General features: G+C 38.2%; 1 protein-coding gene across 1 annotated transcript in view; it reads right to left on the bottom strand.

The window, feature by feature from the left end:
• COL25A1 (collagen type XXV alpha 1 chain) overlaps nt 1–16998 on the bottom strand; it is a 464458-nt gene that overhangs the window by 17430 nt on the left and 430030 nt on the right. Inside the window, exons 28-33 of the mRNA XM_082728561.1 lie at nt 16357–16419; nt 15697–15747; nt 13587–13613; nt 7917–7952; nt 6300–6353; nt 1148–1201 (exon numbers count right to left, since the gene is read on the bottom strand). Coding sequence (XP_082584687.1) covers nt 1148–1201; nt 6300–6353; nt 7917–7952; nt 13587–13613; nt 15697–15747; nt 16357–16419 — 285 coding nt within the window. The remainder of the gene's footprint in view (nt 1–1147; nt 1202–6299; nt 6354–7916; nt 7953–13586; nt 13614–15696; nt 15748–16356; nt 16420–16998) is intronic.

Genomic DNA, 16998 nt, shown 5'->3' with positions numbered 1-16998 from the left:
TTGTGATTTCTCTCTGTCAAATTAATAAATAAAAAAGCTTTAAAAAAATAAATAAATATTGAGAGTGTGTCAAAATTTTTAAAATTAACATATAATGTATTATTAGCCCCAGGGGTACAGGTCTGTGAAGAGCCAGGTTTGCACACTTTACAGCACTCACCATAGCACATGAGAGTGTGTCACAATTCAAAAACAGTTTTGAAGTAAGCTTTGTCAATAAATGATCCCCAGACGCAAAGGAGTCAGACTATTGTGCAAGGATTGATAATTTCACCCCCAGGGTGCAGATTATTGGGGCCATGGTCTTATTATGTCACACAAGGGATCCATCCAAAGTTACTGGGAAGTTGCTTTAATTTTGACAATCAGATTTTGAAATCTATTTCAAAATCAGCCTCTCTCAGCCAGCACTAATCCTTGCTTAAGTTTATTACTTTGGTTCACGAAAACTGTCAGGTATAAAACATGTGGTAGTGCATAGGGATTAAAAAACCTTAATACACTATGTTTCTGTTATAGTCTTACCCTATCCTATTGAATGACTTATAATTACCCCAAAGATAATGTTCTGAAGCACGCCTGCACTCTCAATCTGAAGACTATAACCGAGACTTTCTGGAGACAGGCCACTACCAACATTCTACGTTCTAAAGCTCTCGTGTCATTGCAGCAAGTTAGAAAAGTCAGAAACCTCAAAGTCATTGCAAACATCAATGTGAGAAATCACTTCTATTAGCAAGATTAGTGTTAGTAAGTAACCTGTGAGAACAGATGAAGTCTGAAGAAAGTCATCTGGAATAAAACTTCCATGCCCACACAGGGAGGGTGTTTTCTGACAGTGGGGATCCTGCTTTCAGGTTAATTCTGTTTATCTTATGGACAATCTTGCTTTCAGGTTAGTTCTGTTTATCTTGTGGACAATCTCTGATCCTCTCAAGCTCATGAAGTGTGTGTGTGTGTGTGTGTGTGTATGTGAGTGGGAAAATAGGTGTGACTATGACCGGTGAAGGACATGATGTTGTGGAGGGTCAGTGGATGGGTCTTTGCTCCTCTAACGGGATTAGTCTGCCCCACTGGGGAAGGGTTAACCGTGCCGGTGTCACGTCATCTACACATGCAGATGGTGGATACCAGAGACAGAACTCACAGGCAGACCATAGGGTCCTCTGGGTCCGGGTTCTCCCATAGCTCCTTTTTCACCCTAAAATAAAAGCCATAAAGTTCAAATCATATAAAATGCCTGTATTCACACACTTTCGCTAATGTCCTGTGTATAAAAGCCTCCTTGTGAGGTACCAGTCTATTAAGATTCTGACTACGCAGGCTCTTCTGGGGTCTCAGTCCTCATTGTGGTAAAGGAACCCATATTTGCACATTTTACCAAATTAGCTCTGAAAGAAGGGCAGCAAGTAAGAATGCAGCAGCCAAGTTGCACCAAGGACTTGCATATTCTAGGGTGCTGTACTTGGGTTTCTTTGGCATTCGTGGGGAACATTTTCACTCATTATTTTTAGTTACTACATTTTTAAAAATAGAAGAATAAAATGTCTTTTTTTTTTCCTCTCAAATATTTTCCTCGGCCGCCCTGGCCCTTTACCGAGATGTATTTTGCTTTAGAGCCTCCAATACCAGGAGACACAGGTGAGTTTTATTCTCTATTGAGCTCACTAGAAGAGGCACACTGAGGGCCAGGACCTCTCTTGGCCCCTCCCCCATCCATATGGATCACATGAGTGTCCGGTGCATCAGGAAATATTTGTTGAATTAATCAAGTCAAAAAAGTACAGTCCGGTACATGTTTTGTTTCCTTTCTGAAAGAGAGTTTAAAAACTTGTATGCTTTCTTCTAAATGCCTGAGAAGGTAGGTATATATTATTTTCATTCCTTGCTCTCCACGTGCCTATTTAAATACTCTTGCCCCAGCTCTAACAATATATGTGATAATGATGATCCTGAAGGCTTATAAAGAATAACATGAGGGGCGCCTGGGTGGCTCAATGGGTTAAGCCGCTGCCTTCGGTTCAGGTCATGATCCCAGGGTCCTGGGATCCAGCCCCGCATCGGGCTCTCTGCTCAGCAGGGAGCCTGCTTCCCCCCCTCTCTCTCTGCCTGCCTCTCTGCCTACTTGTGATCTCTGTCTGTCAAATAAATAAATAAAAATCTTAAAAAAAAAAGAATAACATGAGACTGGAGGTCAATCTAGGAATATGAAATAATTATAATAAAGAGATGTTCTGCATTTCAAGTTGCATTTTCTTCTGCTGTCATCTCCCAAATTAAAGAGTGTGTTAGGATTTAGCATGCTAACTTCAGGAGTAATGGAGATATTTATATGAGTGCTGAAAAGAAAATGTTACCTTCTTTTATCACACCCTTCAGGTTTATAAGGTTAGCAAATCTTTTCCCTGGCTAAAATGCGAACTTCTGCTGGTAGCTGTGTGTGGAGATCCAAGTATTATGCCGTGTGTCTCTGTGTGAGATTCCTGTGTGAGCAAAATTCAAGTCACTATTCACATTCTTCTTTCTAAACTTAGGGGTTGGTGGAAGTAATCAGCATTGTCACCTAGAGGTACATATCATGTGTGGAGAGTACTGAAAAGAAATATGATAAAAGCTCATTGAACTTCTACTCACCATTACTTTATGTTTAATATTGAAAGATCAGCAATCTTATTCAGTAAGGTGGCCAGGCTTTGAAATGAAACAGATTTAAATTTGAATTCCAATTTGATACTTTCTGACTCTGTGGTCTTAGGTAACTTTCTTAACCTTTCTGCGCCTGAGTTTCACTGGCTGTTAAATAAGAATAATAATACATATTCTACAAGAATCTTTCTGAAGACTAAATGTGATTGTAAAATATGAAATGGTATCCCACCAAATAATATGTCCCATAAATAGTAGCTATTGTCATTAATATACAATTACAGGTCTTGTTTTTAAAGAAAAGGATTTGGCAACCCATTCAAGTTAGATTTCTTTCAGTTGTATCTGGCAGTGTGATTTTTGATGTTTTGAAGATTTTATTTGTTTACTTATTTTATTTTATTTTTTTAAAAGATTTTATTTATTCATTTGACAGAAATCACAAGTAGATGGAGAGGCAGGCAGAGAGAGAGAGAGGGAAGCAGGCTCCCTGCTGAGCAGAGAGCCCGATGTGGGACTCGATCCCAGGACCCTGAGATCATGACCTGAGCCGAAGGCAGCGGCTTAACCCACTGAGCCACCCAGGCGCCCCTGTTTACTTATTTTAAAGAGAGAGAAAGAGAATGCACAGAGGGAGGGGAGGGAAGAGGGAAAGAATCTCAAGCAGGTTCCAAGCTGAGCGCAGAGCCCAGGGTGGGGCTCAATCTCACAACGCTGAAACCGAGTCAGACGCTCATCCTGCTGAGCCACCCAGATGCCCCTATTTATGATTTTTTAAATGGTGATGGTGTATATGTGTTCACATGCAAGCGAGTGGGTGGTATGGAGGGGCTGGGGGTTAAAACGAAAGTTCGCATCGCCTGGAGTAGGTCTACTTGGAAAAATCTCCACAGATTTTTTTTTGATACACCTATTCCCTTCTCCTTCCTCTGAGTACTCTCAGTTTATTGTGTTTTTAAAATGCATATACCATGGCTTGTTTGAATTAAGCTCTCAGTAAAACATTTGTCTGCTGGATCTCCTCTTACAGAAATGCTCAACCCAAAAAACTGCTTTAAGGTAATGTCAGTTCCATTGCACTTGCCAATGAATGCTTCAGAAGCAGACACATGCTCTGAATCTGGCCAATGAAGTGCTGGGGAAGTCTGAGGGGAAGCGATGGGGAAGGTTTGCTCGCTGCTAAGGTAGAGACACGGGAGGAGATGATGTCTCTTGGTTCTCTGCGGATGCCTCACTGGAGGGAAGGTTTGTAGGGACTGTGACAGCTTGCCTATGATCAGAAGACTAAGCCAGCTTGTGGAAAGGGAACAGAAGCAAAGCCAAGAGTCTCTCCTTTCAATATTTTGTTATATAAAACAACAAATTTCTCTACTTGCTGAAGCCATTTTGAGATGCAATTCTGTCACTTAGAGTCAATTGTATCTTAATCGTCCTAGCTTGAAAACTTTTGATTTGAATATGAAATATGAAGTGAAATAGGGATTTACAATTCCTCTCCTGGATTAAATAATTCTTAAAAACTTTGAACTTCTCAAATTTAACACCCTTCACAGAGCTCCTAAGCATTACAAGGCCAGATGAAGAAATCAGCTCAAGGCAGGGAGACCAACAGGGCTCACGCTGTCACTCACATATTTGACATTTCTGAATGACACTGTCTGTGGAAGCCCATCTCATTTCTTTCAGGCTCTTTAATTTGCATGTCTACACGGAGGAATTCTTCCAGAATTCATTCCTGATTCCTCCCTCTTAAAACTGCAAACTTTTCCAGGAGAGTCTAGATAGCACCTCAGTCAATTAACTTCAAGAATTGCACTCGTGTAGCATTTGGGTGAGGAGCACTTGGAGAGTCCTGACACATGATCCGGTTAAGATAGTTAACGTGCTGAGTAAATACAACTGTAACACTTTACACTGCACACCATTTGACTTGAACTATGTCTTCAAAAATTCTTAGTGATTTCATTTGGTCTGCTGGTTAATTCTGCCCCAGCGCCGAGACCTAATACTCTTGTGACACCGGGGAGCTATCGGAAGTAGCAGCTGATTTACCAAACGGTAAACCCTCTTGAGCTCCCAGGGCATCCTGCCAAAAGACTACTTGAGATTTGCTGCTCCATTTTTAGTACGTGGGCTGGATCTCTTGATACAATGCTTGAATGCGTCAGCAGCATGAGGCTCTCCGCTTACAAATATTTTTAATTAAGATGGTCTTCATAAGTCAGTTTGATTTTAGAGATAAGACAATTGCAGATTACGGTGATTACTCTGTGAGGACTCGCCTCTTTCTAGAAGCATTCTTGGATAAAGCCAGACTTCCTCATCATTGTAGGTACAGTCTGTACTATTGGATTCACTTTGGCCTCGTTATCTGCCTATTTCTTGCTGATATTTTTCTTCCCGCTGCATTTAGATTGTAAACTCCGCTAGGTCGGAGAAAAGAGCGTCTTCCTTTATAGTACTGAGTAAATCCATATAGTGTATTAGTAAGAGGTTATGGGATGAGACATCGATTTTAATGGTGGTACTCAACTCACGGCATCAAATTAGCAAAACAGACTACACAAATGGGAGGAGAGTGCTTCCATTTCACACTAGGAGTACACTGTGTTTTCTAGATCATAAAATGTAACAAATATTTACTGAATGAATGAATTCATTTTATAGAACACCGAATTAGGGAATTGGGATGGAGGCCAAAGAAATCACTCTGTGGCCCTCTATTTTTTAAGCAAATTGCCCCCAAATGAAGAAACTCTATCTCGTTTTAAAAGACCGCAGCCTGCACAATGAATCATCCCAACATTTCGAAGCCCTTCCTCTTAGGATACTTTCTTTACAGACTCTCCTGGATGGTGGAGAAATTGATGACACAATTCTGCTCAGACATGGAAAAAACTTCCAAGTTTCTCAAAGTGGAGAAAAGAAAAAGTGGGAGAAAAACAGAGAAGGAGGGGAGAAAAGTTCCAGACAGATGACCCGCGGCTGAGGCTCCAATGTATTTTTTGGTGTAGGTATTCATCTTCCGTTCTGAAGGTTTTTTTTTCTTTTCTTTTCTCCCAAGGATATGGAAACAGGGCCTAGCAATAGGGAGGTTAGTGAAAGGTTTTTGTTCTTTAGTGCACTGAAATGATTTCCTTATGGCTAAAGAAAGGCAGCCTATTCTTTTGCTTAAAAAAAAAAAAAGGAGCACGTGTAACTGTGGAGAAGAATACTTAGGTTTGGTAATTTCCTTTAAAAAAAAAAAAAAAAGGTTGTAACTTACTCTGAATGGATACAGTAGCTTTTATATAAAAGACTATCAACAAAATATGAAGTCCTGGAGATTTTAGCCCCATGGACTTCAACTTTCTGGATTAAGGCCAAATGAAAATACCTTCCTTATGGGTTAAGAAGGAATGGTCTGAGCTATTTATTTGAGCTATGTAGATGTATGCATGATTTTTGAGTAAGGCAGCCACATTCTATTTAAATACCCTGTTGTTCTCTCAGTGTGAGAACTCTGATTAGGACTTAAGATGGCGTATTTTCATTTAATGTTTTAGACAGTCCTTTATTTCTTCTGGGAAATGAACAGTTCAGGTTAACTAACACAGAAAAGCCACACTGGGTTTTCTTTAGGTCACCGTTCAATAACCTCAGGAGCAACTTACTCTTTCTCCTTTGGGACCTGCGGGGCCATGGGGTCCCATAGGGCCATCTGTACCCTAAAAAAAAAAAGATAAAAATAATATGAATCATATCCCAAGGGCCCTAAGAAAAGCAGTTATAACTCATCCTGGACTTTTCCTGGGTGAATGATGCTTTAGAACGCCAGTAAGATGACTTGTCTCCTTTCAAAGAGCTTTATGCCTGATTCAGGCCAGCGATTTTCAAGAAACGCATGCAAAAACGATGAGTTACACAACTGCGTATTTCAACGAAGGGCACACACGAGAAGCTGGAAGTCATATTTAATCATATACTTCCTCCCTGACCTCACGGAGCATCTTCAGGAGAGAAATGGGTTGTTCCCCCTCCTACCCCTTCTCCAAGTCCATTCTCCACCCGCTGTCACCCCCAAGCTCCTGGGCCACGAAGCCTTGTTCTCAGCTGGTTAAGAGGCTCGAACAGTTACACAACGGGAAAAAAATATGAAATAAATGAGAACAGTGTTGAACTGTTCAAACTAAACCTTCTTTGGCTCTGCGGGGAGCAGCAGGGGTGCTTAGAGGAAAAGAGTTACTCTCCCAGGGTCTGCGGCTGCTTACAAGGCACAAAGCCGGCAGCCGGCTGATTTAATGGCGTAATTGCCGTCTGGCCTCCTGGTTCAGGATTAGGGTTTCTGTCTCAGACTGAATGGATACAGGAACACTATGTCCAGTGAAAACAATGACTGCCTGAAGCAGGTTTTTAGAATTGAAGAGCTTGGAATTTCTTTTTAATTCTTAGACATGTAGCAAGGACTTCAAGTAATTTGCTCATTTTCAGGAAGACTGCACCTCTTTGCAAAGAATTTGTTGCAATATTTGCAAATGTAGGAACTAGTCCAGCACAGGTTTATAAAATAGTATTCTTATTTGTGTTCTACTGTTTTTTTTCTTCTATCCGGGCTTTGCGATATGAAATCATTTAGAGCTTCGACTCATTCTAATGTTGGGAAATTCCCATCATCTTATCTGATCTTTTCCTTACTGCCTGAACTCGAAGTTCCATCTTCAGAAGACTTCTAAATACTGATTATCTGTGGCTGAAATTTAAGAGACAGAGCCGTTAAGAACCAAAGAAAAGAGACAAAATGACAGAAAACAGGTCATTTTGATGAACCGAGATTTGAAAGTTAGCGTCAAGGAAGAAGTTACCTTTTTAATATGGACAGAAACATAAAAGGAAGAACAAGTTCAAATGAATTCACATTATTATGATCCCTTCAGAGGAGCCTGCCCACGGAACTATAGGAAATGTCCATTAGTTCTGGAAAAATTTGTCTGGGATTCTAAGACCGTGAGGCTAATCAGACTGGTCATTCTTGCCACCTAGCAAGTTCTCCAGCCTGGAACTTGGGCCTCCGAAGGCTGTCCTGCAGTTTAAAAGCTGTGAGTAGATCAGCGCTGCAGACTCTGCTCTGTTCACCTTTCCCTTTTGTACCACATCTTTGTACACTTTCTCCTTTCACTCCAGTCTGTGTCCCCCTCATCATGTGATGGGAGTACCTGGGGCAAAAGAGTCTGTCCCGAAGCACAAATTCATAGCCACGCAACAGGTTGGAGCAAGATGAGGTACTGACTCACCCGGGATCCTGGCTTTCCGTCTAAGCCAGATGCTCCCTGTGTATGTGGTTGGTAGCAGGGTTGGTGGGTATAACACGAAGGACAAGAACAGAGATTAGTATGAGGTACTGATGAACAAATGTAACGCTTCAAACAACATCATACACAGTCATGGGGTTCTGGGATGACTGTCACATTGCTACAAATTGTTAGTTTAAAAAACAAAACAAAACAAAACACGTGACGATAAACACCCCACAGATGATGGCATTTTCATGACATTTCCATTCAAAAAATTCTTATTTAGAAATAATGAGGTTTATAAAGAGGGCTTTAAAGTAGTTTCTGGTAACATTCACATACCGCTAATTTCCATTTGATACACATTTTCTAAGGACTGTACTGTTGATAATAAACTTTTTCAGGTTTCAAGAAAATATAATGGCCAATATTCTAAAAAAGGGCTCATTATAATAATCAATCAGAATTAGCATTTCCGAAAGGAATAAAAAGGTTCCAGTTTTTCTTGTTAAAACAGAACTTACGAAAAACAAATGCAGAACTTCACCATGCCAAGATGACTGGATTTTACATGAACAATTCTCATTGTTTTCTTACTTTGTTCACATTAATTACCACTAGAGGGACTTCTAGGAACAGGAAAAAACTAGAAAAAAGTTCATGAGTCCAAACAAAAAATAACCGTCCTAAACAAAATTGTTCCTCAATTCAGTTAAAAAAATCATTGCATCAAAGTCTGGAGGAGAGGTACTTTAAAAATACGTTATTCTCAGGCAATGCATACTTTTTTTTTTTTTTAACCTTTAATCATAGTATATGATTAAAATATGACATTTTCAATGCTTGTTTCAAGAATAAGCACAATTACTTCTATGAATATGTCTTTTGTATCTCAAAACTCAAATACTGATTTATAGTCCTTTAAAAATATTGATTAAATCAAGGAGTATTTAAGAAAGATGATACACTAGTCCTATAAATTCTCTTGGCAAGGTTGAAGAACTAGGTTTCCATTTTATGCTTCAGATACAGTTAATAATAAAAAATGAAAGAAAAAAATCTATTCCAGCTGCAAACTCTACCAAAAATGCTATACTATATATATTTGCATATTTTTAGTTTTACAGTTTCTTCTATATAGTTCTATTGTGAGTCAGACTATAATTGCAAAATGCATCTTAAGTTGGCAATGATTAAAATTAAAAAAAAAAACATGTGTTGTTGTTTAATGCTAACATATGTAGAGCTTTTGGCTAATTACTGCATAGAAATTATCACTAGCTCTAAATTTGAAATTAAGGCAAACTTTAAAGAAATAAGATTGAGGGTTTAATAAAACAAATCCAAACTTTCTTTTGTCCTTTGATACTTTGTTCAGAGTCACCATTATTATAACATTTAAAAACAAATAGGGAGATGGTAAAATTTTGTACTGATAGTATAACATCATATTTGCCTGGAATAAGAGAATTAATATATTATTATATTATATATGTAATTATATATAATTAATATATTATAGAGGTTTTGTGCCTCTAGTCCATGGTCTAATTGGTGTGATTGAACCTATACTCTAATAATACATCTTGTATCATTCATTCATAAACGAGCACATTTTGAATGTCTACTATGTGCCAGATCTGTGTAAGGCACTGGCTATCTAGAACACTTCAGAACTTCAAGTACCAAAATGTTTTAATCTACTAAAATACGTGAATAAATTATTTTCTACCAATTTTATGTCCTACTTTAGTAAGATAATCTATAATGTTCTTTACTGACTTTTATCTGCATTCACTGAATAGTCAGCATGTTAATACCCTGAAACTAAAACCTTATATTTCACTATCATCTTTAAAAATCTTTTAGTTGTGAGAAGAAGACTGGCATAAAATGCATGGAAGATAAAAATTCCCTTTTCACTAAAAATAAAAATCTCAAAAAAAAAAAAAAATCTCAAAAAAGTTGTCTCGAAGCTACTGCAAAATACTTCTTCCATCCTGTCCACTGTTGCCAAAAGAACCATGTAAGAGGGCATTTTCAAAACAAACAACATAAAACATTTAGACTATGATATGATTGATTAATGTAAGGAGCCACAGCACTGACCTCACACCATCAGCAATGGCCAATTGTATACCTGCCACCCAACAGAGGGCTACAATTTTTGGTATCAAAAGAGAAAAAAAATTGAGGAAGGATTCTGACCTGCACTAAATTATTAAAACATTTGGGAGAAATTATGACATAATTAGCACAATGCTTTTTTTTTAAGGGCAAGGTGATGGGAGAAGAATCATCCATCTTTAAAGAGGAATGTTGGCATGTATGTAATTGAATGACAGAACACTAAGAGCATCGTTTGTCATGGGGTCTTCCTCTGACACGAGAGCAGTCCTCAAACAAAACGGGGCTGAGCTCTGCTCCAATAGAATACATTTTCCAATCGCAGAAATCTCAAGTGTAAGATAGTCACTGAGTAAACCAGAGTTGTTACTTAGGGTAGAAAGAAAAGTCTGAGATTTGCACTGAAATGGAAAGTTTTCTTTACTTACTGGAAGACCAAGGGGTCCTCTGTCACCCTTTTGACCTGGTTCACCCTTCAATCCTTTAACACCATTTAACCCTGGTTCACCCTAAATGCAAAAGCAAATGCCAATTTTGGTTGCTATCATGGGTGTTTCAACTGCTGAGAGAAGAGAGCCAGTCTCTGAAATGGTTGCAGATTCCAGTTCTAGGTAACAGCAGAGTCAAGCCAGACTTGTCTTGCATCCGTCCAAAATTCATTTCAGACATTTAAAAAAATTAATAAACTGAAATTGACAAATAACATTCTAGAAAGCAAAACTCCTGAGCAAGCGTACTCCTTCTGACTGAAATGCATACTCCTGAGTTCCACAGTTTTCAGTTCTACATCAGAGAACCTGGTGTTATGCTACCTTGTTCTCAACAAGCAAATCAAAGACAGAGTGGAGGATGCTGAAGGAAGTTCAGTAGGAAAAACCTACTCTGCTGGAATGAAAAACTGGAATATGCAGGACAGTGTTATATACAGATATTTTAAGCCTTTAAGCATTTTGCCCTGGGGAATGAGCTAAAAATGTAGCAGCTGATGTTTGAAGTAGTGCCATTTAGTGAGTCCTCATTCACTGACATTGCCAAATCAGATCCCTACATGGATTAATTCACAGAATAGACAACTGATAGCCAATCCCAGAAGAGAATATGAAGACCACAGTGCTTACATGTAGTTTTACTGTTTGTCTATCCAATGTTAAAGTTAAAGAAGGATGGATTTTAACCTCAGGTGACATTACAAAAGTCATGGCGAGTGACAATTTCTCCTGACTTCGATATTTACAAACCTAAAAATACAGTATAACTATTTTCTCAGCAGCACCATTTTAGAAATAAGAGTTCTGACCTGCTCACTTGTCAACTTTTAAGTAAAGGCATTAATTTCATCACAAAAATCTGGAAAGATTTGTGAAAGGAAGATGCAGTCTCTAATGCCCTATAGAGTCTTACTGGGTAGGAGCGGGAGTGGGGAGAGAACGTGCTTACATAGCAGGAGGAATTACTAACCTGGGAAGTATTTTCTCCATTTGTCTGATTGATGAAAGTCAGTGTGATGTTTGTTAAACAGTGAGTCCAAGGACCCACTTAGCGTTTAAACTTCCAAAGGGGTCACAAAGTAATGAACACATTGGCATGACCTATTGGGTTCTGGGGATTCGAAGGTAGGATGTTTGAACTATAGGAAGTTCAAATGTGCTGTGATAGGTAAAGTGTGATCCTGGGACTGTCCCAGAGCCCAAGTCAATATGAGGTTAAGGCCAAGGCTCTAGGAGTCAGATTTAGTTAACTGGTTACTTGAGATTGATGGCTTTGCGTGTATGTGGACTTTGAGCTAGAGGTCATGGGATGATGACTAGGCAGCGCTGCCTTGGTAGGCCACAGAATTCTGTGGTGAGGAATCAAACATTGACATGAGTGGGCATTAACCCAAAAAAGTGAATTTATACATAATCAAAGGTAGAGACAGAAAGACCAAATTCCAACTCTGGACTTAAGTTCTAGTTCCAGATCAGTCATTTAATTAGCAGTCTAACTCAGGGCAAACAATCTAAATTTCATGGGCCCATAGTTTATCATCTGTAAAATCAAGGAATAAGCACAGGTAATCTACAGAGTCTTTTCAACTTTATAATTTTGTGAAATTTATGATTTAAGTGGTGCCTTGAAATCCAAGGAGAAGCCCAGAGTAACTACTGATTTAGTCCAGAGTGGGAAGAGACCCAGAGAGGTTTAGATAACGACCAAGACCCCAAAGCTAATAGATGGTGTCTCTCTCCTGACCTCCAGAAAACAATGCCCTTACCCCAAACTATAACCCATACTTCCGAGACACTGTCACTCACTGGTCTTACCAGAAAATAGGGTGGTCTAGAAGAATAAAGAGGCATGAACTCTTTCCATTCTTGAGTGAGTCACCTGTCTAACCCCAAAAATGAAACTTAGGTTTCATTTCAGACCAATACTTCTATACTAGTAAAGTTGGGTGAACCAGGAGGAGCCCCTAGAGGAGAGGGTGGACTGCCTCTAAGCTTTCTGATTTCTAGCTCTTGCATTTTTGTGTTCCCCTACCCCTCACCATTTAAATGCACCAACTCACTACTGAGTTGCTTTCAAGAGTGCTTAAACCTTCCCTCATGCTTTCTCCCCCCTAAATGCTTAAATTTAGAACAAAGCATCAAATCGGAAGACACTAACAACTGATATCTACTGGGTATTCATTGACAGTTGCACCCGATATTTTGCTAAGTATCTTACAAATATGCCTCGTTAAATTATCACAACACTAAGAGGAAAGTTGCCTAGTTGAGTGAGTGAAGGAACAGAGAGAGGATAAGTAGTCTGCCTAAGGTGACACAGACTGTCAGTGGCAAAGCTGAAATTAGAACATAGGTACTAATTACATAGGCTCCGTGAAGGAAGGAACCTTTCTTTCAGGGCTCTTCTTAGTCCTCCAAAATGTCCTCTTGGTCTACACAAAAGCAACAAACAGGTGCAAACCATCTTTCCAACATAAACCGCACTAATTCTGACAAGGAGGGGTATTCTCTATTGTTCTCTTAATCCAGAGTATAGAGTATATGTAAGTGAGTAATCTTTTCTTGACTAGAGCACACCTGATATGCCCCACCCCATTCTAGACCAGTGATCTCTGGGGGAGTACAAGATTAAGATGTTGGGTAGTCAAAGCATTTAGCTGCAGTGCTGTTATATGACAAACAAGGAGTATCAGTAACATCTGAATCTGCAACTAATGAGACATCATAAGAAAGAGCATCTGGACTAGTCTGAGAATCTCATCAGGTACATTTCTAAAGGGTTGATTTTGAGTATATTATGATTAGTAACTTAAGGAACCTATACAGTGTCATGGAAAAGGCAAAATGAGGAATAGTTCATCTCCAGGTGATATCACTTAAATTTGTTGTAAGTCATTCTGCGTTGTGAGATTTAAACATCTGGATACTTAAAGGCTTAAAGATTATCAACATTACTTGACAGATAAATAAGACAGGACAGACATGCTTCCATCATGCTTCTCCATGATTAACAAGGAAACAGAAATCAAATAATCAAGGGATTTTTTTGGATTACCTTTGGTCCAGGAAGTCCATGGGGTCCCTGAAAAAGAAAAACACAGATTTTAATTAAGAATTGATTCACTATTTCCTAGCAGAAGTGATTATTGTATAGAGTAACCAAAGAGATGTAAAACAAGAAATCGTCCTGTTTGAGCTATAGCTAGAGGCAGGCCAGTGGATGCTAATACCTAGTGAAAGTTCCTTCTAGCTCTTGGATTGTTCTGTAATTGGAAATTCATTAACAGCAATTCTTTCTGCTAAATACCCGTGAGAGGGAGGGAGAAATCTGCTAGGGTTAGATGGAAAAAAAATTTTTTTTTTAAATGTATTGTGAACCTACACTATTCCTAGTTCTCCAATCCACATTTTTATAAAATCTAGGTGGAAAAATGTGAAACACGTTATAAGTTTATATGGAATAGAGGTGGGTTTTAAAATACAGAAATTTGCCAAAGAAAAGTTCCAGATTTTAAGTACCAGTGAATAGGAGACCTTTGAATTATTGAGTCCTGTAGACCCAAGAGGAATCTAAAAGAAGAAGGAATGAGGAGATGACAGTCAAGTTTGGAACCCTGTTACAATTTAAGTAAAATCAATTTAAGACTAAGGAAAGGATTCTAATACAGATGCACTAAGCATTATTAGTTAGAATGCATTTGTTCTTACAAAGATGAATTCTTCAAGGCTCTCGTAACTGTTGTTTACCAATGGAAAGAAGTTATAATGCATACATGAATCAGGGCTTTTCCCCTGTATTTTGTGGAAAATCTAACTATAGAGACTAATTTCTAACCTAAATGACCTAAACTGTACTGTGGATTGCTTTAAACTTCTCAAGTGATTTAAATGAACTCTTCGGAGAGAGGAGTATTTAAATACCCAAGAGTGAAATTATACAACAGTGTGAAAAAGATTTTTATCATGCAATATACAAATATTTGTTACATATGTCTACTTAGAAAAATATTTTCCTTTTAGGTTAGTGATGGATAAGCATTTTCAGGAAATGGCTGCTACTTTATCAAGTAGTCTTATTTTAGTAATGATATAAAATCCCTTTAAGCTAATTAAGTTTATATGAACAGGAAATAGCATTTTAAAATTTAATTTTCTAACATAAAATGGAGGGAGTATTAAAAAAGCCCAAAGTGTGCGATTTGCTTAATTCTTAATGAACTGTTTAGTTTTAAGAAAATAAGATTAATTATAACTATTTTGCAGTATGAAATGGAAATGGCAGTTGGTAAGAAATAGATGATTGGGTCTACAGCTGCGCTTTGTGGCTTAGATCATTTCAGTGACATTCTTTCTTAGAGCACAATAGGAGGGAAGAGTGACCCATGGTTTATTTAATCTGTATGACTGAAGACATGGGGTTTATTGAGACACCATAGTGATGAATGTGACCTTAGAGCCTGCCTAACTTGTTGGGAGTCCTGCCACAATCAAAGGCATTTGAAGCATGCTACATTCTACGTTCTAGCCTTAACACTAGTGCCATTAAGTGGACATTTTAAGAATTACACTGGTTTAATGGCTGCCTTCAGCACCAGACATGAGTTGGATGAGGGCATGGCCATTGACTTCATTGGTCATTGAGGGATAGTTGTGGTGAACAGTGGATCCACCAGAGCACCATAAAGATGAAAAGAGAAACAAGCAACAATACATGTCATCTGTGGAAGTGGGCTTCAATTTTTACCTTATTATTTTATAAATGTTCCTATTAAACATCTCATTAAAGGATTTCAACCAAAATTGGTTAGACACATTCATGAATGGCTACAATTATTAAACTTGTTATACTACTAATGGCCTAAACACTGGCTGGTTAAGATGATTTTTTGATGTTCATACTGCAGGTTGGAGTAAAGCTTGTTAAATCTATCTTCAAGTTTCCTGTCACAAAGCTACTCGATCTCTTCTCAAGAGATGTGTTTGGGATAGTGAAAGACAACACTATAAAGTCAGTAACTCTCAATGCACGCTGTATTTTCTGTCCATTCCACAGAGAGTAGCACAAAATACAAACTGGCTATTTTGAGGGATGTGTTCATGTTTTTTTTTTCCTAGTAGTGTGCTTATAAATAAAGGACTACATTTTGAAGAGAAGAAAGGCTTACCATGGGACCTGGTGGGCCATGGGGGCCTGGTGGGCCTGGTGGGCCTATGATCTGTATGTCCAAAACATAAACATGGATTTGGTTACTTCATTTAGATAAGGCAGTTTGGCTTGAATCTTAGGCTGGGGTTCTGCTAAGGCCATTAGTAGCTGCTGTGGAACAATACTAGAAGAAGTGATGCAATTGAGTCTTTATGTTTAGAAATTCATTAATGAGAACTAAAAAAAAAACCACTAAAAATACAGTTGTTTTACAAAAGCGGGAATAAATTTAAAGTACATTAAATGAAAAGACAACAACTGCTTACCAAGAAATGCTATAATGCCACAACCACTATTAAACTCTCAAATTATTTCACTGAGTAGCAACAGCTCGGGAGGAAAAAAAAAAGTATGTTCTGTGTTCACAAATCTCTACCCAAAAGCTTGATGGGAAAATCATTAATTTTCTCCTTAGGATTAGAGGGTCCCCTAAAAAGCTGCCTTTACCTCAGATCTCTGAGATACTTTGTCTCTAATTATACAAGGCCGACAGATATACTCTCTATAGTTTGACAAACTAAGAGGTTCACGGTCTTTTTATTGTTAATAAGCCATCTGGCACAGGTCGAACTGGGCAAATAATAGGCCTGTTTCAGAAGTTCAACCGCCAAGGACTTACAGAAGGACCCTGAGGACCTGGCAATCCGGAGTCTCCTTTTTCTCCTTTCATTCCATTGGCACCCTACAAATAACCAGTGAGAGTTGAGCCAGTAAACTTTTCCCAAAGTGTAAGAAACATCTGAATTTCTCCCCAGACCCACCATTCTTTTGCAATTTTTATAATATTATACACATCACAAACAAAGAAGGATTTATCCCCCTGCATTTTAGTCTCAAACAGCAAGCCTCTCTAAATCTCTAGGATTGTGGGTGATATGTGAAATAAAATATAAAGTAAATAAAAACTAGCTTAAAAACTTATACATTGTTAAATATACCAGATTATAAATGTCATATTTTTTATGGTGGTGCTCACTTTAAATAGCAAAGGTCAGTTTTTTAGCTTGGTTTTCATTGACATTTATTTATACACTTCCTTGTTTTAAAGTAGATCTAGGGCAGTGAAATTTTCTACATGTTTTTCTATTTTGCCTTCCAAATTCTTAGTTAAAATTGTAGGGTAAAACCATAAACACCATTCCACACATACAAAGAGAGCACTTTCAAGTGTAACTTCTTTCTAAATTGTCTTATATTTTTTAGCTTGTTAATTTTTTTTTTTAAAGATTTCATTTATTTATTTGACAAAGAGAGAGATCAC

The sequence above is a fragment of the Mustela nivalis genome (genome assembly GCF_964662115.1).
Source record: "Mustela nivalis genome assembly, chromosome: 4".
In the NCBI taxonomy this organism is placed as follows: domain Eukaryota; kingdom Metazoa; phylum Chordata; class Mammalia; order Carnivora; family Mustelidae; genus Mustela; species Mustela nivalis.
The sequence above is the reverse complement of the archived record's forward strand: the minus strand, read 5'-3'. Positions and strand labels throughout refer to the sequence as shown.